Source organism: Saccoglossus kowalevskii, chromosome 18 (assembly GCF_978046115.1).
Source record: "Saccoglossus kowalevskii chromosome 18, keSacKowa6.1, whole genome shotgun sequence".
In the NCBI taxonomy this organism is placed as follows: domain Eukaryota; kingdom Metazoa; phylum Hemichordata; class Enteropneusta; family Harrimaniidae; genus Saccoglossus; species Saccoglossus kowalevskii.
The window spans coordinates 27,638,468-27,660,857 of NC_140658.1; the positions used below are offsets into that span (position 1 = coordinate 27,638,468).

General features: G+C 37.2%; 2 protein-coding genes across 3 annotated transcripts; both read left to right on the plus strand.

The window, feature by feature from the left end:
- Positions 1-73: 73 nt before the first annotated feature.
- On the plus strand, positions 74-11,083 carry LOC100371100 (armadillo repeat-containing protein 1-like). 2 transcript variants are annotated; one of them, XM_085492874.1, is made up of 8 exons: positions 74-163; positions 1,405-1,565; positions 2,517-2,591; positions 2,925-3,016; positions 3,100-3,310; positions 9,480-9,596; positions 10,053-10,127; positions 10,485-11,083. In XM_085492874.1, exons 2-8 carry the CDS (start codon positions 1,491-1,493, stop codon positions 10,674-10,676), a joined length of 837 nt encoding a protein of 278 aa, XP_085349000.1. In that variant the 5' UTR covers positions 74-163; positions 1,405-1,490; the 3' UTR covers positions 10,677-11,083. The 2 variants fall into 2 exon arrangements, with proteins under 2 accessions (XP_085349000.1, XP_085348999.1); XM_085492873.1 differs by lacking the exon at positions 74-163 and adding an exon at positions 1,227-1,321.
- A 1,963-nt stretch (positions 11,084-13,046) lies between these two features.
- On the plus strand, positions 13,047-22,181 carry LOC146731997 (uncharacterized). The gene is made up of 4 exons (XM_085493376.1): positions 13,047-13,192; positions 18,812-18,827; positions 20,182-20,379; positions 20,479-22,181. Exons 1-4 carry the CDS (start codon positions 13,124-13,126, stop codon positions 21,975-21,977), a joined length of 1,782 nt encoding a protein of 593 aa, XP_085349502.1. The 5' UTR covers positions 13,047-13,123; the 3' UTR covers positions 21,978-22,181.
- Positions 22,182-22,390: the final 209 nt, after the last annotated feature.

Consider the following 22,390-nt stretch of genomic DNA (forward strand, 5'->3'; position numbering starts at 1 on the left):
AATCAGCGACCAACTTCGACGAAAAAAAGTGACGTATAAGTGGTATCAGCCAATCGCAATCCAACGTTCAAAACACCGCCATTTTTAAATTTCATTGCTTGAACTTCGTAGCAGCGTGAACTCCTTTGTACGTTCCCCTGGTTTTATTCGTTCAATATTATCGGTTAGTATTTTTTTCTTATGTTTCAACGAAAATTTACACAACTAACTACACAAATTTTTCAATTTTGTTGCGTTTAATCAGGCAGCCAAGAAATTTCTCTCACAAACGTGTCTAAATGAAATTCAACATGTCCTCTTTTGGCCTTTGCGAATGTTGTTGTTGTTGTCGCCCCAATATTCAAAACGGTCAGTGTTCATCTCAAAGATTTATTACAAAAATCGAGAAAACAACTTACTTTCAGTAGGGTGCATCCAATTGTTGCCTTTAATCGGACAACCAAGCAATTTCTCTCACAAACGTGTCTCAATGAAATTCAACATGTTCTCATTTTGATCATGCTGTATCGCATTTGAACATGTTTTTTTTTGAAGTTACCCCAAAGGCAAATGTGTACCCCTTCATTTGGGCCAGTTCCCTTCTATGTCATGTACAGGTTACTGCCCAAAATTAAGTGGTATACCGTTGAGTGGAAACCTCGGAAAACACTAAACCTGTCGAAAAACACTAAACCTGACAATAAAAACACTAAACCCGAGGTAAAGGGTGTATTATGGGTGTACCATAATCGTCCAGTGAATATTTGATTAAAAGAAAGCGAAAACATGAAACGGAACCTACGACGGCAGCTGATTTCACAAGGGCGCCCTCAATGTAATCTAAACTATTAAGTTTATTATATGTATTAAATCTGGGTTAAATACATTTAGTTATGTGCTGTTTTCCGAGGAATTTTTAAAAAATTTCCAGCATGGTCAGGGTCATTTTCGAGGCGACTTTTTTTTATGATATATACCCAATATAGCCCAGTGTTAGGGTTATGGTTAGGGTTAGGTTTAGTCTTAGTCTTTTTCAACAGGTTTAGTCTTTTTCAATAGGTTTAGTGTTTTTCAACTGGTTTAGTGTTTTCCGGGGTTTCCACTCAACGTGGTATACTCTGGGCGTGGTTATTTTTTTTATACATGTACATGTCGTATGAGGTTATCACCTGATATCACTTGTTGTTGGAGTCATGGTGTCATGGTGGGAGTATTATTCATGAACCGATATTACGGCCCATGACAAACATGACTGATGGTGTGGAGACTGTTGTGCCTTATAAAGGGCAATGGTCGTTGTGCTGCGTCCTGTTCGTCATAGGAATCCTGACGATGTATACATGTACGTGTGTAAAATACCTTGTTTTTATATCGAACATGTGCTGTGACGACTGAGACTAATATAATCTTTTTATTTACTTGCAGATTGATTACAGCTGATATATTTTCTACACCAGATTTTCTCGTAGTTATTTGCTTCCTTCTTGTTTGTGATTCTGCAATTCTTTGTTATGGATGCCTCTTCTGTTGTAGCGCAGTTGAGAGCATTGGCTGCTGATCCAAAAAATAGGGCAATGCTGGTCAAGGTACACATCAAAATATATTTCCATAATTCTTGTTGCAATATTCTTTATACACCAATTACTGTAGAATGTCAACCAAGGTCTCATTAAGGTAGAAGCCTAGTCCTAATTTTTGACAAAATTGGTCATAAATCACATGCCAATGTTCATTAGTTTATTATGTACAATCATAAAGCTAATGTCCCATGGTACAATTAAATAGCATTATTTTGTGTGTTACAGTTAAGCTTTTTGAGAAACATGTCCTGATATTTCTTGAAAATTGCTATTTTTAGAACAATTTCATAGAACACAATGTTAAAGAAAAATTGCATTTTTTGACAATAATTCAGAACAACAAAAAGTACTCTTTCATTAACAATGTTTTTTTCAGCCTACTTTATGTCACCAGGCTGGATTTTAAGATATTGCATAATATCTCTGTCATAGGAACATATGGTAAAAGTGTTGTAATGGCGACTTTCCACTAAAATACAACCATCATTTTCTCGAAAAAAAGGCTGGAGACCCCAACTTTTTTTAGGTCAATATCCTTATATTGCCTTGGAGTACAGTTTATTGCAAAATGAATAAGTTTACATCTAATGTCTTGTAGTCCATATTTTTGCAAATATCAGTACAGTGATCTGCCCAGGAAAATAGCAGAGTATTCGCATAACAATGTGATATTTTTATCACCTAAATGTATTCCTTGTTAAGCTAATTAGACTATTATTTAACAAAAACAGTTAGGAACCCCTACTCTTCAATGCCCTGGAGAGAACCCTGCAGTAGATGTATGTATTGTGATCAATTTTCAATAATGGGCTTGATTTTCATTTATTCGAAGAAACCCCATGACAAACCCCGCTTGACAAATTATCAATAATTGATAAATGTCTTTTTTTTCATATTTTTTCTTCCATCACTAAAGGAGCTTCATGTACAGTGTACGTTTGTATTACTTTTCTGTAGGACCAAGGTTCCATGCAAGGCTTGGTGTATTTCTTGGACAATAAAGATGCTAAAGTCATCATGACAGCGCTGGAGGTGAGGCAAACTAGCATTACAATGACTCAACTTTCTTCTAGCGATCGAAGAAAACAGATTCTACCTTTTTTGTTTCCAAGTGGTTCCCCAAAAACATTGTGTCCCTTCCCCACAACATTTTTAAATAAATTAAATAAAATGAAAATGAATGTTTTAAAATAATCAATGTAGTGATATATAAAAAAAAAAGAGTATATGTTGTTGAATTGCACCAGGTGAGGAAACACTTGCAAATTAGTGTGCGTCTATGCGCATGCATGGTTGTGTTTTACCTCTGCATTCAGTAATGTGATCAGCTGTGTTGAACATTTCTTTTTCTATATTGTGTATCAGGCTTTGTACGACTTATCAGAAAATACATCAAACAGACCGGTTATGACAAATTTACCCTACGTCATGGATGGGTTACAAGATGTTATACAACGGTAAGAGAATGTCAATATATTTACTTTTATTAAACATAATAATGTCTTGTACATGTTGTAAATTTATGTAAATTTACTTACAGGCAGAAAAGTCGAAAAATTTTGAATTTAGCCAGGGAAATTTTACATCGAATATCACCAGCTAGCCACAGTCCATTGCGAGATCACGCGAATCAGACAAGAAGACAGGCTTCAACATGTAAAAATGGCCGCCATAGCAAATCTTTTTTCGTTGGAAATGCGAACAAGAAAATAAAGTTAATTACACTTCAAATACGAGGACTTGTTGACCAGGTGAGTATTTAAAACGATGAATGGCATGCAGCACATGTTCATACTGAACCAGGGGTTTTAACAGGGCGCCGCGCCCTGCTATCTGCTACATGTATCTGAAATTGGCGCCCTGTTTAAATTGTCAGCGCCCTGTTATATTTCCTATGCACCCTGCATGGTCCCAGACAAAGAATAGTTTATAAAACAGACCATCACTCATTGTCTTCCGAAGTTGATTCATCGTGCTAAGGATACATTGTAATTGGTTCATTGTTTTAAGGTGCAACTGTGAAAATTTCGGCTTGTTATCGTAGGTCACCCTGAGGTGATAACACTACTGAACAAAAAGTTGCAAGTTTTTTAACACGATTAAAATTAAACAGTGGCCTAGAAACAGGTATTACCGTACCCATATTTTTACTGCCATGGTGACATCAAATATATAAAATTGATATCGGTAAAACCATTCGTTAAAACATAAGGTCCATGGTTAAAACCAAGTTCACGCCGTGACATGTAGCGGCAACATCGTCACCGCCGAGCAGAACAAAGGCAGCCATGCACTTGCATGATCGGTAAACAACCAGTGCAGCTGACGTACCATCACAGACATTGCTGACCACCAAGAATGCTTGCTTAGACACGTAGATGTTTATATTTTGACGAACGTCACTATTCAAAGTTGAATCTTCTTTAAATCACGATTTAAAATCCCCGTTAAAACAGCCATGCTTTCAACTCACATCATAAGTGGAGGAAATAAATTTACTAGTGTTCTTCTTGGAACAAATATTCTGATTGGTTGTTTTTCGTGTCAATGCGTGTCTTTATCCAATCAAATGCGTCGTTACACAGTATTAGGGTGGACACAGTAAAATGAACTGTTTCCGTGTCAGCTGTTTTCAACGAAGCAGACATCAACAAACTTTTGATTCAAATGAAAATTATTCTTTTAAGTATGTATTTTTATACATAATGCTATTATTGTCGAGAGAAACTTAACTGCAGATCGAAAATCTTCTATTGTGTAGATTTTATTTCATTTGATCATCTTGCTTTTCGGTGCCGATGACGCACATTAATGCAAGTTTTTTAATGAACCAATTTCGAACGTTTGTGCGACAACATAAATTTGATATTGCTTTGTCCAAATAATTAAAAATCACAATTTCTGCGACTAATTTAAAATTAAATAAGGCATGTATGCATCTATTTGGTAAAACAAGAGTTGGCAGAGCCATCTCGATGCTGGGAAAATAAGAGCTTGTTTTAAGGATGCTGTGTAGGTTTTTTTGCTTTGAAACCCAAAATTCTACTTTTTTGTATTTTTCAATGCTTGACTACAAGGAACAAACACTCAGTAGGAAAAAAAGTGATTTGGATGTTTTTATAGGGTGTAAAAATCAATTTTTGTTAATTAAAAACAAAAGCACATGTCATTGTTTTGAAAGCTATGTTTTAATTAATCAGCCAAAGACATAATAGACAGATAATTTGCATAATAGTCACCACCCATAGCAAATATAAACAGTCTCTTGCATTCAGTACAAGCTCAGACTAGTAATACAAGTATTAATTTCGTTGAATTTCTCGCTCTTCAAACAGTCGATTATGAAACCGTCTTGGGGTCGACTATGACAGTGACGAAAGAAAACGAATCCAAAGAAATTTGGAGAAGAACGTTAACAGTATGTAAAGCGATTATTATTAAAATTTAATCATGAAAGGTACTAACGTTAGTACCTTCCACGATTTTATCGACTAGACCATGGAGGTATAAACAGAATGTAGAAAATTTGAGCACATGACAGACTTAGTTTTCGTGACCAAATTACGTGTCATGGACTCCGACCACAATGAGTCGGAAGTGAAACACTTGGCCACACCACCGTCCCTCAACATGTGGCCACACGTAAAGCCTGAGACAATCAGCTGTAAAAGAAAATGTACGCGTCTGTGTGTGTGAGCATCCTTGTTTTACCTGTTTTATTTTTCTTAATCTTCACATTCTCAATAAATAACTTGACGGATTCAATTAAGTTAGATTTGTTGTACATGATATAGAAAGTGAACTGAATGTAAGATACCGGGAGTGGTCCCGCCAGCGGTTGTTCCGGTACTATGCATTACGCGTTGAAGATGGAAGAAGAATCTTCACACTAATTTTGTCACAACAGTTTTGGGAACTAAAAAACGGAAAACTCGATTTATGGCGAACAGGTTATTTCACAAATCTACAAAATAATAACGCAAAAGCAAACAAACTGAAAATTCACCGCCCGGTGGACAGACAATTTTAAACCCAAGCGATCGCAACTCCCGATTCAGTTCAGTACTCGCTGTGACTTCTCTCACCCCCATTGCCATTCAAATCAGATAATACAGATCTTAGTCGAGACATCTCGCGTTGTAAAAACAAAACTTGGAAAGAAAACTACATGTAGTTGACTCTGGTGGTGCGTTCTGTCACGGTTACTGGTTCAGCAGCGGAGCAAGAGAATGACCTTCCATAGAAGGCAATGTATGGTAATGAGTCTTCCAGAAAAGGAGTGTCTCCTCCCACAACTTAATAATGAATATGTAAATCATGACGTCATTTTGGCGCGACTTTGTCACGCCGTGAAACAGTGTTTCCTATTGGATTCGGAAGCATAATTTCGTACTTTATAACCAATTGCAACCACGCATATCCACACATCTGCGTGATTATGACAGACTGATACCATGACTAGTCGTTATGAGTTTGTTTTGATCCAAGGGACAAACGGATTTCGAGTTAGCCAACGATACGTTGCTGCTAAGTTGTTTTTGCCGTTTTCTCGGTTAAACAAAACAGCGATTCACGGCAACTGCAGGCCTTTGATCTCGAGTTCTAGTGGACGAATTATACTAATTTTTCGCACAGACACTCTTCGATATGTTGCCTCTCAAGCGGCGCTGGGATTTTTCTATTTTCCTATTTGTTTCGAAATTACGTTCTAATTTCTGAATACAGAAAAGAACAAGATCGCATTGTTTTTTCAAGATAGCTAAATTATTATTTCTTCTCCAACTATCATGTAGATATATATCTCAATCAACGCAGAATGGTGGTGAGCGTCGTCTGAAAAACTGTTTTGTTGCCAATGTTCCACTAAATTCGTTTATTCATTGGTTCAATTATTTTTTTACCGAAAATGGCTTCTGTGTTTACACAGAGATCACGTGACTTTACACGTCCATACACACACTATCTTGTCAATTTCACATTCAGTGTGAAATAAGCTTTCCATCAATATATATAGCTTTGTATGGTTCAGTAAATATTTTATATGGAAACACCCGTTTAGAAAATCAATACCAAAAACCTATACAGCATCCTTAATGAAAACTTGAAGTATACATGAGGGTACGTGTTATTTATTTATTTTGGAAGCTCAATTTTTAACTGAAGGAATTAAACTAATTTAAAATTAAATATTCATTTTTGGTTTATTCTGAACCTTAGACTACTGTTCAACTCCGGACGTTTAATTGTACATAACGTATGTTACTATGACAATCAACCAATTCGAGAAAAAAAGTCGACAATGACTAAATGCATGGCCACAGCCAAATCGCTGTTTAATTGAAATAAAAAATCATAGAAAACAGAACTCTAATACAGGAAGAGAAACACAAGCGATTAGTCGAACAACAGGCATTACGGCAGCCATGTTTGTTTCACCTTGATCAATACAGTATTACCCACAATGCACTATTCCCATAAGCGTGGGTGTGTGGAAGTTCATAGCCAAGCGTACTGCGGTCAAGAACAAAGTAAGAAATTACGTGGCGAGACCATCCCGATTTCCGGGTTCGGGTGCGTTTCATACAAGAAGATCGATACGCACTACACCGCCAAGTGTAGTAGACATAATCCCGATGGCAATAGGAAGTTCGAAGGAAGCTAATACAGTTGATTTATAACAGACGAAATAAATGGAAATCACTTTTCAGTCCTCGTTGAGGCACAAACGTAATTAAATGAGTTGGTAAACAAGAGAGTGAGACGATGGCAACTCCACGTTGTGGCAGATTTACACACTACTTCAGTTCGACTAAAGTTTACAAACACCACCGTCAGTCACACAAAGTCCCCCAAATTCAAAAGGGATTTTTAAATGCGTTGGGGAACAGGTGACGAACAATTGTGCATACTCATATGACGACTCCACGTTATAACGCAGCGAGAAAATGGCAATTTAAACTTTGCTTGCAGATTTTCACGGGGCAGATTTACATAATACTACAGCTCGATAACACGGCCAGTCACACAAAATCCATCAAAAGGGAACTGCAAGTTGTATAATGCCAAAACAGTACCATGATTTCACAACTTTGTAAATACGTTCGCTTGTATCGATGTCCACTGTACACCAGTAAATGTCTTCCTGTTCGCAAGAACACAAAGCCTAAACTATCAGAAATTCATATAATTCGAGTGGTGGTATAACATAATAACTCATTATTTGTAAATTCAATTCATCGAAAAAGTATGAAAAACATTTTCATAAACAATTTTTATTAAATAAATACAATTTGAAAAGAAACAAGATTCATAAACATAAATCTATTTGAATACATTCTCACTACAAATTACACAACACTTATTTTATAATGGAGTTTCTTCACAGCACAAACTATTGGAATCATGCACACGTGTGAGTACTTCGGTGACACATTTTATAGCTACACCCAGAATAGTCCATCATTTATTGCGCAACTGTGACCAAACTACATCGTTCTGCTAACATCCACACATTTTCATAAAATTTCCATGGACTTTTTGACCTTTCATAAGTAAAATACACTACAATTTACTCCAGAAACACTCCTACATTCTTGCATACTAATGAGGGGTTCAGACACATTCCAAGCTGAACAATTTTCTTGGACTAATAACAAAGCTGCTCAATCTTTTCCCAGCAATAACAAACTTGTTTAGTCTTTTTCTAGAAGCTATCATTATTGGTAAACAACTAATGTAGCCGTGATAAATTTGCCGTGATGAATTTTGGAGCTAAAATTAGCTGATTGTATGTCGTCACATTTACTTAATAATATCTCTTCAATGTTCTCATTCATTTAAGGAAACTATTTTAATATATATATATATATATATATATATATATATATATATATATATATATATATATATATATATATATATATATATACATTATGCATAGGTAATTGTACAATAGATTTTTGGTTTCCATTTTTTTCAACATCCATGTGAATGATGCATGTTACAAAAGGTCAAGAGTCAAGTGCCACGCCCACTCCACCTTCACATTGGCACGCCCTGTTTAATTTTCAAACCGTGGAGAACCCTGTGAACAATGTATTTTAAATGTGTTGGATACACCTCTTATTAAACAAGGCACAGCTAGAGCAACAAGGAAAATCAGGTTCCATTCATTTTATCAATTCATGTAACAGAATCAGCTGAAAATCACTATAATTTCCTCTGTGAAAGTCAATGACTCTTTAAAACCTCAGTAAGTTACCAACTCTCTAGGACCATAGTGGTAGTTACTGTGACTCCACTGTCCTACTAGTAAAAGTCACCAATTCTCTAGAACCATAGTGGCAGTTATCCACTGATATTGCACCTTTGGATCTATTGGAAACGTGTGAATACTTACACTATTACTATACGTATTACTGCAACCGCCCACAACACAGCGTTTAACCATCATAAACAGCTTCTAAAAACTCTCTCTCTCTCCACAAAAAAAAAAAGAAACTCCGACCAAAAAATGTATATCGTTTAAAAGTGTATTGAATGACCAGTGTTATGACGGCTCAGGAGTATATTGGCATTTGGTGGCGCACTTTCGGCAAGAGTCGGAAATCCGGAAACAGTCAGGATAGGTAGGCGTGGCTACAACACGAGAAATATCTCAAATTTACTTACGAGTAATCATTTTCAGCAAAAAAATCAATAACTGCCCATTTCAGTGGGACACAGATCTAAAATGGGAAACGTGTGGGTGGGCATTGATTGCACAGGCACTTTAAAGCAATTGGTTGACATGATAGTAGAATCTCATTGAGTAAGCTTTAATGTGTTGGTTGCTGGAAATGTACACACACACAAAAATTCATTAAGTTCATAGAATTTATTTGCAGCCATTTTACAATATAAAATGTTGATTACTTTCAGCAATCCAGAAAGATTTGTGAAGAACACATTCTAAAAGTCAAAGGCGTTATCAGCTTCACCTTTGACCTTTCTAAACATAGATGCACGCTGAGAGCAAAGAATGATCTCAAGCCTGAGGTGAGTTCCACATTGAGTGAGCTGTTCACTATTATAATTTGACATAACATTTTAAACTATGGTTCAAAGAAATTTTGATTGAAAAAATGCAATCAGTTTTGTTGTCAACTTTTGAATGTAGCTTTTCCTTCAACCAGTGTTAATTATATAACAAAAGTCCCACTATACTTGAATAAATTAAAATATAATTTACCATTTTCTTACTTTCCAAATCTGACTATGATTTTTGTATCCAAATCCATAAATCCTTTCACTCACCGTTTGAAGAGGGTGTTGTTTTTTTAAAACACTGCATCTCTCGCATGAAAATGAATGTGACAGGGAGTGTCAGCTTGGTGGGTTGGAAAGACAAAACAAACACTGCAATCTTGCAAGGGAAACTGCTGTAATTTTGGGACATTTTCTTCAAACTTGTTGCCATGGCAAAACTTGATAGCATACATTTTTTGTTTCTAGTCATTGATTGCTGCTATTGCTAAGTCTAAGACAATGTCTGCTGAACAAGTCTTGAAAAATGAATGTGGGGAAGAGGTAGGCAACATTTACCTATTTCTAAAGTATGTATGTATGTATGGGATTCGTGTTTTCTCATAGGTAAGTATGAATATGAACGAGTTTTGATCTGGTATGAAATAGAATCCAGAGACTGAACACGTGTTTGCACAAGGTAAAATGTTTTTTGTTGTCATTTTGGACTGTTATCTCATTAAAATATTATCCTTGTGTGAGCCAGCGCCCCCCCTCCTGTCTCGATGTATGACAACTACCAATTACTGTTCCAGTGTATGACAACCTCGGCACCATTTATTATGCATTTCACTAATCAATCAAAAATTAGTGTCATTTAAATGTATAAGATTTGTTAATATTCATCTATTCTACACATAGGTGCTTTTATCTTTTGGTGCCAACCCAACGACTGTCGATAAAGAGAACAATGCCCTACCACAATATTTGCCCGAAGATGACAGTCCGATAAAAGGTGTTGACAAAGCTGTTGTCAGAACTGGTAAGCAGGAGCAACAAGGATCGTGGCTTGGTTCAGCAGCTAAATTTCTTTCACAGTCTTTCTATTGGTGAAACTCGTAGCTATCCAAGAAGTAAACAACAACAAATATTTGACAATCGTTAGCTTGTCTGGCAGCTTTAAAAGAGGAATGCACCCAAAGTTGTCAACGCCTATCTGAGCCAGATTACCAAAACACTCTTTGTTTGTAACTTTCATGTATTCATAGAAATTTGTCTCCCATATCTATTTAGAAGGAAGTTTGTTGTCATGCAAGTCATACATACATAAACCAATGGGCATGGTGTTTGTCCTATTTCTGACTGTTCTGTGGTGATGCCTATTTTTTTTTCAATAATTAATATATCATATGAATTATCTCCATTTTTCTGTGTTCTTTTCTTTTCAATTTGTAATTACTTGCATTTATAATTGTTTTCGAATTGAACTTGATTTATTAAAAACAAATTTGTTTTTTAAATTCCATTGTCCATCTCATTAATTGCATATACAATGTATAAAATTAAAATAAATTAATTGGTGAAAACCTAATTATTTGGAAATTGTTTGTTGATCCCCCAGATATTGGCCTGGTTGCATAGACTACATCTTGTCATCACAATCACTTGGGATATCATTTGAGTCGGGAGGATTTGGATGCTAATCAAATAGAACTTTAAGTGACTGAAATTATTTTGAGGTTTAACCTTTTCATGACCTTGCCCAAATTTGTCTGCACTTTCTTCTTATCTTCAACATTTCTGGAAATGAACCCTAATTTCGGAGCCAAAGGACAAAATTTTAGTCAATTTTCAGTTTTTACTCAACAAATTTGGGACTATTTTGTGAATTTGTGATGAAAAGGTTAAATCAAAGATATAGCTCTATTACGTACATTTATTTAATCAGATGTACGATTCGGCTTACAATGAATTTTGGAGTTATTTGCACTTTTATTATATTTTGTGGATTGACCACAGTTAGGTTATTCATGGACAGCTATTCGTACATATAATGCAGCCATGATTAAATGCAAATTCATGACTATTGCAATGCCTTACTATATGGCTTACCCGACACACAAATTCATCTACTTCAAAGAGCACATAATTGTGCTGCTCGTCTCATCACATGTTCAAAGAAGTTCAACCATATTACCCCTGTTCTACATCAATTACATGATTGGCTCCCAGTTATTTACAGAATTCAATTCAAGATCCTACTACTGGCATACAAGGCACTTCATGGTTTAACACCAACCTACATATCAGACTTGATTTAACTCTGTCAACCTGGTAGAACTCTTCGTTCAAGTAAGGGACGACGTCAAAAGATCGATGTTGGATAAAAAACTTAATTCCTTTAGTTTTTTTCCAAACCCCCCCTTCCCCCCACTGAAACTTAATTGATAAATATTGGTCATGGCGTCAGACTACATTCACCATTAAATACAAATTGATAATCGACAGTAGTATTGCATAGCAGTTGGTTGTCGGGTGGGTGTAAAAATATTTTACAAATGCACCTCATTTGACACACAGATTTACACTCGAACCAAACCATTTTTTCTGTTTTTTTTCCTTTTTCGGTTATTTCTGTCCATGATTGGATAGAAAAAAAAAACGAACTACAAATATACCAAGATTTTTTTGACTTCATTAAAAAATAAAATCGTTTTTGTAGGATGGAAACTTTTTGAGGTCAAAACCCCCACCCCCAAACTAAAGGAAATAAGTTTTTTATCCGACATCGATCTTTTGACGTCGTCCCTAATGCATCTACACTTACATATGACGATCGCTCATTCTCGCATGCTTCTCCGTCATTATGGAATCAGTTACCAACAGACGTTCGTTCTGCATCCAGTTTTCAAATCTAAACTCAAAACTTGTATGTTTCAGCATAGAACCTTTAAAAGATTTTTTAGAGGGTCTATGGTTTCAGAGAGCATTTTTGTGAACTGACAGTGTCATTGGACATCGTCATGATGGATATTAGGCACTATACAAACTATTATTATGTTCTTGAGCCATGCACGTCTCGTAACATGCAATGACTGGTCACAATCAAACTTTCTAACTGCATTATACATGTCATTTGTTTCATGTTTTGATTCAAAATGGCCGACTCATTTCAGTTTTGTTTGGTAACCAACAGTGACTCTGTCATTAGAATTAATTATTCATGAACAGTTTCAATCAACAACAAAACTGAGTAAACATAATGCAAGATGCATTTATAACTGCTGTAATTTGCGAGATTAGTAACTTAAAGGCAATAAACTCCCTTCTGATTCAGATCGCAGAAAAGTCCCAGTAAATTAATGTATTGTCTACATGTCTGTATTTTATTTTTTCATGCAGTTTCTAGAAATTACGTTTTATATGCAAAACAGTTTTTTATTATCACAGATTATATTATATCAAATGCTGGTATGTGATCAGATGACAATACATGTATCACTGTATATCAATACCGAGTCTCGATTCGTTCATCATTTCATGTTTTATTCCTGGTAATAATGGCGATGAATATGATTCATGTTTTCTTGCTGTTGACTGTCTATACATCACAGTTGAATGGACAAAAGGTACAATGTCATAATGTGCAGTCTAACATTTGTTTAGTCTTGTGTTATGTAAATGTTCGTTTGCCTGTAATATTACATTTCCTCAGCAGATTTTCTCTGGTGGTGGACAATATTTGCTCTTCAGATAATCATAAGTCGAATGGCTCATATTGAATCGTGAATATGAGGCCGTATCCAGTCCATAAATATTATTATGGACTGGATGCGCAAGCTCTGGCGCTCCCGCCACACGACCCCGGGTCACACACCCCTATCCAGTCCATACAGGTTTGATCATACACCTTGTAGGTGTAATTACAAGTTTACTACGGACTGGCTACAAATACACGATATAATTTAGAATGACAAGTTTTGTTTTGATTAATGAAATCCGGGCGTGGTACGGAAAATTATTGCCCCGATGTGACGAGGTACGAGGTATATGATATTCTGAGCGTTCCCAACAATTTGGTGGGGGTGGTGTGATCCAAGAGTGTAAAAATAATATCTGTGTGTCACCAATCTGCGATACACCTAAAAATATATAAAAGTATTCCCTCTTGCTATATGAACAATTACATGAGATGTGCGCTGCCAACCCAAATCCTGTGAGTGCACACCATATGCATAGCTATGATGGAGAAGTCACAACTAAAAATGCAAGAGATTCTGGCTCTTGGAGTTATGTTTCAACTCACTCTCAAGTTTCAACTTTGGAAGGACAATGCTAATGGCAGTGAGGAGTACATAGATCCAGTGTACCCGTCACTAGCAGGAGGCAGTCCTACAAGTCCATGAGATCATTGATGCACTAGGTGGGGCTTTCTCTACTATCCAAGAGGCACGCGACAAATTGGAATCAGAGAGGCTATGGTTGGGTGGTTGAATTATGACTCTCTGGCTGGACATTGTTCGGTATCGGCCACTGAGGAACAACTCCTATATCCCACTACCAGCAGCAGTGAGAAACAAGAAAGTGGTCATCAATGAGACAACACAAAGATGATAGCTAGATGAACCACAAGGCCACACTCATATTTGAATTTGTTGTGGTCACAATGTCATATGGCTAAAAAAGATCAGCTTGGTTGACTTCGTTTTGTGTACTCGCATAACATTTTGGATGTGGAATGAGCCTTGGGGCAGGCAAATGGCTTACTTCTTGAGACGTGTCTGATCCAGGTCCCAGTTCTTGATGGCTGCAATGCCTTTCTAGTAGCCTCAAGGGTTGTAGTAAAGACTTGTAGGCTGACTTATTCATGGTATCACCTAAAGTGGTAGCGAACTGAGTCTCCAAATTGATTCTTTCATTATAACCACAGATTCCAGAAAAATCCACTTGTTGGTCTTTTTGACACCATGTAAGCCACCATGACAATGAAAGTGTCTCATGTACTTTATTTGGTCAGAAAGCTAGAGCTCAGGTTCTTGACAAATAAAAAGGTCTGCTTGACCTGTGATATGGACTGTATATTCCATGTCCTTAAAGTGTAGACATCACTGCACAGAAAAAGGATCTATATTTGTATTTAGCTCCAACTATTTAACAGGATATGGTTTTAAAACTGGATGATGTGCAACTGGGCACATGGCCAACATGAAAGAAAACAACCAATACCTTCTAAACCACGCCCTCCAGCAATGGCTAGAGGGGAGGGGATCAGTAGGAGCATTGTGGCTATTCCTGAATATTGTTGAAGCATAGCTTATCTTTGTCATAGCTGCGCCCAACCTGGCCTCATACATGGCATAAAGCATCACTTATGACGTCAATCTGATTCGTCACCAGGCAGTATGTTCCAGATACTGTTTGACCTACTCTAACAATCAGTGCACGAGCCTTTCTCTCTGGTGATGAAAATTCACAGGTGAATTTTTCGATAGACTCTTTGGTTCAAAGCTGGTCGATCAGATTGCTTTCAAACGACGTGTTGCCGTAGTCAGTTGTCGCCAAAGTCTTATATACTCGTACAATCCACAGAAAATGATCACCAAAATTGATACTGAATAAAACATAGCAAAACTATTGAAACCTTGCCCGCAAAGGAATACAATGTAGTTGTTGCAACTGGTTCAGTTAAGACCAAGAATTCGCTAAATGTTCTACACTTTTTCAACTTAATCTCTTCGCATTACGCTCTTTCTCAAGTTTTTGTATATTTCTCCTTTTTAATCTCATTGTTTCTACTTAATCTCTTTGAATATCTTACATTCTCCAGTTGTGAGATATTTTGTCTCTTTATTTGTTTATTTCTTAACTCTGATTGACGATGACATTGGTCTTTATGTTTCTGTTATTGTTTTGTATAATCCCTCTTACGATCAATAACATCACCTTTCACATGCCCCTTTTTTATATCGTCAAGCTCAAGTTGCCTGTGTAATTCTTTACTTAACATATAATATTGAAGAGATGAACTAACATCAGCCTTATTTTGAACCTGATCTTTCACATCAGTAGATAGTGTTGGCTCTCTCAGGTGCCCTAGTTTCTTCATCAGACAAATGGGGCATCAAAGAGTGGGTCAAAAACATCTACAGAGCCTTGGACGTGTCCTGACCAAGCTAAGTCTCCTAACCCATGATTGGTGTCAATTCGCCTCCAGTCGGTGCTTAGAGAAATTCGTTTTTACCTGAGCCAATGGTGTCTGCATCTCAGATAATATTCGCCAAACCTGATTTTGCACACATGGAAGAGACAGCGGACAGATGCACCACATCCTGTTGTCACACAGCAAACAGCAAAGTTCAGCTGGTTTTACCAGAACTGCATAGGAATATTGTTCCATGACCTTACCACTGGAGTGGACATTTCTGAAAGATATACATGTAAGTTTTAGAGTTGAATTCGCTCTCCAACCCTTGTTCAGTGCTAATACCTGGATTCTGAGACTGGTTAGTTGTTCATCTGTTATTGTTGCAAGGTAGGCAGCACTGGTTTGCCTCCTTGTTGAAACTGTATGCCATTATTTAAAGCCTATTTTTGATTCTATATCTGACATGTTTAACACCAACATTCTAAAGTTGTTGACACACTGGTTGCACTGTTCCACTCTCCAGCCAGGTTACATGCTTTTAGCTTTCCACCTACTGCACCAGAGCAACATTTCCCCTAACAGCTAACTTACCATGGGCGACCTGCCCATCCTGTCTTGTGACATAAGTCACTGCAGTTAAGTTGTTGCAGTGCACTTTCTTGTCCTAGACCTCGTCCAGAATGCAAGCCAGTGCCCGTATTAGGGCTAACATCTCCAGTATATATTTATGTGTACCATCGCTTCCTGTGAGGTCTAAAACACCCTGAATTGTCCATGAATTATGCTGCCCATTCTACTTTTGTGTGCACTAATTCAAATGGCTAATAGGTTTATGATTGGGCACAATCCCTTCCATTATTCTTGCCTACCAAAAACTTGAAGAGTAACACAAGGGGAGGGAATCGGACAAAACTGTGGCCTTTGCTTACAAGTTCCTCGTGTAACCTGCCTGCTTTTTAGCACCCCTACAGTAGGGTAATTGACATTGGGAGGCTGTCACACGCAACGTAATATTACCGTAATTGGTATAGTACAGGTGTGATGGTTCAAATACCAAAATGGCAACAGCAACAGAAAGACTTCCCTGGCGGCGATGATAAAATACGAACACGGAGCCAACAGATGAGGTTTCAACTGGTACTGGTATTATTATACTCTGCAAACATCAAGTACAATAACGCGGTAAAACTCCACTACTCCAATAACTAGATACTTAAACTCCAATACAATTCAACGAGATCTTCGATCTGATCTCAGTGCTGAACAACTCCCCTATATATACCCCACTGTCTATAAATAGACCATTACATCAGCATACATAATGAGTCTGGAACTTACTACAAATTTCTAGAATGTTCCATTACCTTCCATTGCCTCCTACAGTGTTCTATTACCTACTGTAAAGGGGGAAATTATTCACTGGGTTTTAATTTAGCTTATTTCGCTGACTGGAAAATGCGCTAAATTAAAAACCAGTGAATATGTAAAATTTAACATAGAACAAATTATCTAAATGACGAAACCGTGAATTTAAAACCCACTGAATATGCCTGAAATGGTAAATCAGTGAAATTTAAACCCAGTGAAAATTAGTCATTTTACAGTATTCAACCAGTTTCTAAAAAAAATCTATAATATTCCACCCAGACACAGTACGGTTCTAGAACATTCTCAATGACACGGAAGTGGTAAATAAGTCGTATGCAACAGAAGCATGGCACAATAGGAAATGAGTGGTAAGGAACAACCCATATTTGTGAAATTTGCACCTCTAAAACACGTCTACAGACTTGTCAAAAACGTCTGGGTGATGTGTTGAATCATGCTTAGACAACAGGAAAGTATTTCACTGAGCACCAACATTCTAATATCATTGGTCATAGAAATGTGTAGTGTTTGTGTCTAACAATTTATGTAACACTGTGTTGTCTGCTAAGATCAAACAATTTCTCTTGCTGATAAAATGATAACATTTAGCTTTATGGCTTTATGCACTGCAATTAATTACTCCCATTCTGTTGCTGCCTCAGTGTCCAGCTCAACTGACAGCATAATGATCACAAAAGAGTACCCTCCATACACACAATATCTCGCCAGAATATACTTGGCATCAGAGCTCCCAAAATTATCACCTTGTGTCACAATTTCTGTGGCCTGCAATAGCTGATGTTCTCCTACCATCAATGTGAATGAAAGTCCACGATTCACCAATACCCACTCTGTAATTAATTATGAGGGCCCAATGCCTGCAATACCTGCTGTAGTGAATATAAGTATCTAAGCATACACTAAAAACAAATAAAATTATAGTTAATTAGTAGTCCATGACAATATGATGGTTTGCAAATCGAACATACAATGACAACAGTCAAAATGGCGGTTAAATCCATGTGGACTTCTGACCTCTCCAGAAAACTATTTTCAAAACAAACAATAATCAGTTGAAAATTCTGCACCAGGTAGATATCACTATCCAACATCTTGATTTTGGGGCAATTTACGGAAAGCCTATTGTTGGAAATTGATTCATGTTGAAAAAATAGAACGGGAGATAGGGGTGCTTGATTTTCTAGATGTGTCAAATAGGGGGTACTCCTATAATTGAAAAGTATGGCGATGCGCCATTGTTTTGGTCACCCATTCTATTTTAAGTTTCTCGACCATTATATCACAATTTAGGCAATATTTTGAAACACAATGTGTCCTCAGTGTTGATCGATTTAGTTCAATTCTTCAACTGTCACACCACCACAAATCCCGATAAGTAACCACACGGCACAGAGCTTTATTCAATTTAAGCCCGCAAGGCTAGACATTGGATTTTAGTAAAAAAGGAAACACGACACTGTATTAAATTTCAAATTACCCAAAGAGAAATTTATTTTATCACAGAAAAAAAGTGTTGGTGGTACAAATAATGAATTTTGGCACAGATACGGTTTACCATACTCCAATACTCCAATACTGCGTTACACATTGGCTGTGTACATCTTCCTGCCACAATGGCACACTATCAATCATTGCTCTTAATATTATACTCTTTAATATTAAATATATTGAATATTAAAACTAATGCAGCATATATTATTTGTTTGTTTTACAGACTCAGGAAATTCAAGGTATGTACTTTGTCAAGTGTTTCATCAATACTCATTCACTTCATGATTGACTATATGATGTATTATAATATATTATGATGATTACCCCCCCCCCCCTCTCTCTCCCCATGTGCCAATAATCAATGTTGTAGGGGTAGTTATAAGTACACGAGACTGTACATGTGTTATGTTCCCAGCATGGTGAACATAATTTTCCTGAAGGGCAATCCGAGCAGGATAGGTCATTCTGAGCATAGAATGCCTGGACTTATACATATCACAATTGTCTGTGATATCACATATTTGCATATTTAGTCTTGTAGTACACATTCATTTGTGCTTTTTTGGACATTGGGTGTTTCATGGCGAGTTCACTTTTTGTGTGGGTATATGTTAGTAGTATGTCTGTAATTTATTCATTAAAAGGCCTTTCCACACGCATTTGCTGTTTAAAACATTTTCTATAGTGGACATCATAATTTAACAAAGAATGTATATGGTTTAGTGTGTAAATCAACCACAAAAAATATTGGTTGAAAGACAAAACAAATCATGGAATTGATTGTCTATTCTGCAAATAAAATACTGTGAGACCTTACGTAATGTGTGAATGATGTGGTTCGAACATCTGCCACAAAAATCTAATGATTTTGAACTTGAATTTCATAGTTCAATGTCAAGATGTCAATTTATCAATTCTAGAGGATTATGACTTTGAGATATCATCCTAGGTGTAAAGCACATTATTAAATGTGGAAATAACTCAAAAATAGTTAGACGTTGTTGAATCCCAAGTGATGTTTTGAAGCCACTACGATGCTATACCATCGTTTGTTCTGGTTTTGTACACACAGAATGGCTTATTATAATAGCAAAGCATAGAATTATCAAGCTGAATAAAGAAGTAATTACTACTGTAATGCAGACATTTTATCAATAGCACTACATGACAAATTAACACAAATTTTATTCACGTTAGTTAAATTATCAGCCCCACTGATTTTCAGAATCACGTGACGCTAAAACAAACACAATGTTCACAAAATATTAATAGTAGGAAAATACAAGTCAAAAGCTTTCTAAACATATATAGATTGTATGGTTTCTTGTAAAATTTATTCCGATTATAGGTGTTTACATTTTTCTATCCTGCTACCTTAACGAAGCAGTAACAAAATATTTGCAAAAAGCTTATCTTCCCACTGTACTGTATTCAGTAGTTCTGAGATTGTTAGGAAAGTTACACATAGCCAAATTTGTGAAGAACAACAAATTATTATTGGTTTGGTTATCCTAAAACAGCTCTCAACCTTGTATTTTAGATGTCATTATATGCATTGTACTAATATATATTCTGTGTTTAACTATAATGCAGATATAACTGCAGGCAATGTATTCTACCAAAATGAAGATGACAGTACATCTTTCATATTTCAACAATGGAAAATAACTGAAGAAGATGTGGAATTAAATGATACTACTATTGTAGAAGTCGAAGTGACCTTTGGCAATACAATTGAACGCAGCATTTGCATCTGTCCACCTGGTTATGAGGGCATACATTGTGAGAAAAGTAAGTCTAGATATATCACCTGCTGTGGAATATGAATATTGACTTGAAATATATTTTGATATATCTTGATATAAATATAATTATTTTTGTTTGTAACAGCTGTACAAGGAAATACCGGACATGTTGTATCTGCCATTACATATAATAATGGTGGAACATCTGCCCTGACCTGTGAGAATGGTGGAACATCTGCCACGACCTGTCAGAATGGTGGAACATCTGCCACGACCTGTGAGAATGGTGGAACTTCTGCCATGACCTGTGAGAATGGTGGAACTTCTGCCACGATCTGTGAGAATGGTGGAACATCTGCCACAACATGTGAGAATGGTGGAACATCTGCCATGACATGTGAGAATGGTGGAACATGTGCTGTGACTTGTAAGAATGGTGGAACATCTGTCACGACTTGTAAAAATGGTGGAACATCTGCCGTGACTTGTGAGAATGGTGGAACATCTGCCGTGACTTGTGAGAATGGTGGAACATCTGCCACGACCTGTAAGAATGGTGGAACATCTGCCACGACCTGTCAGAATGGTGGAACATCTGCCACGACCTGTCAGAATGGTGGAACATCTGCCACGACCTGTCAGAATGGTGGAACATCTGCCACGACCTGTGAGAATGGTGGAACATCTGCCACGACCTGTGAGAATGGTGGAACTTCTGCCATGACCTGTGAGAATGGTGGAACTTCTGCCACGATCTGTGAGAATGGTGGAACATCTGCCACAACATGTGAGAATGGTGGAACATCTGCCATGACATGTGAGAATGGTGGAACATGTGCTGTGACTTGTAAGAATGGTGGAACATCTGTCACGACTTGTAAAAATGGTGGAACATCTGCCGTGACTTGTGAGAATGGTGGAACATCTGCCGTGACTTGTGAGAATGGTGGAACATCTGCCACGACCTGTAAGAATGGTGGAACATCTGCCACGACCTGTCAGAATGGTGGAACATCTGCCACGACCTGTCAGAATGGTGGAACATCTGCCACGACCTGTCAGAATGGTGGAACATCTGCCACGACCTGTCAGAATGGTGGAACATCTGCCACGACCTGTCAGAATGGTGGAACTTCTGCCATGACCTGTGAGAATGGTGGAACTTCTGCCACGATCTGTGAGAATGGTGGAACATCTGCCACAACATGTGAGAATGGTGGAACATCTGCCATGACATGTGAGAATGGTGGAACATGTGCTGTGACTTGTAAGAATGGTGGAACATCTGTCACGACTTGTAAAAATGGTGGAACATCTGCCGTGACTTGTGAGAATGGTGGAACATCTGCCGTGACTTGTGAGAATGGTGGAACATCTGCCACGACCTGTAAGAATGGTGGAACATCTGCCACGACCTGTCAGAATGGTGGAACATCTGCCACGACCTGTCAGAATGGTGGAACATCTGCCACGACCTGTCAGAATGGTGGAACATCTGCCACGACCTGTCAGAATGGTGGAACATCTGCCACGACCTGTCAGAATGGTGGAACACATTTAAAATGTGGATACAGTCAGTTATGCGATGTGCCATGTGGTGAAGGTGTAGTATGTAAAGTCCCATGTGATGTGGGAGGTATTTAGAAGGGAAGATTTATTAAAATCTTAAGTTAAGCATTCTCTGTAGAAAAACGATTTCCGACATTCATTTGAATCTTACATTTCCTTTTCTAATATTGCATTGCGAAAGATTATACTAACAAATTGAATGACATCATGTACCAATACTGAAGTTGCATCTCAAGTAATAGCATATGTAGTTGTTAATAAAATATATAAACATTGAAAGAGAGGCCACTGTCATAAATTATTAAATGATTCATTCAAGGCAAGCATAGGGAAAAGAACAATGAAGAGCTACATTCTCATTGGAGGGAGACTGTGCCCCTCACCAATCTGTATAATGATGTCAAATCAGAGGCGAGAATTTAAGTTTACTAGTAAACTGCAAAACTGGTTATAAGATGATGTGAATAAGTCTTTGAGGGATTGTTGTC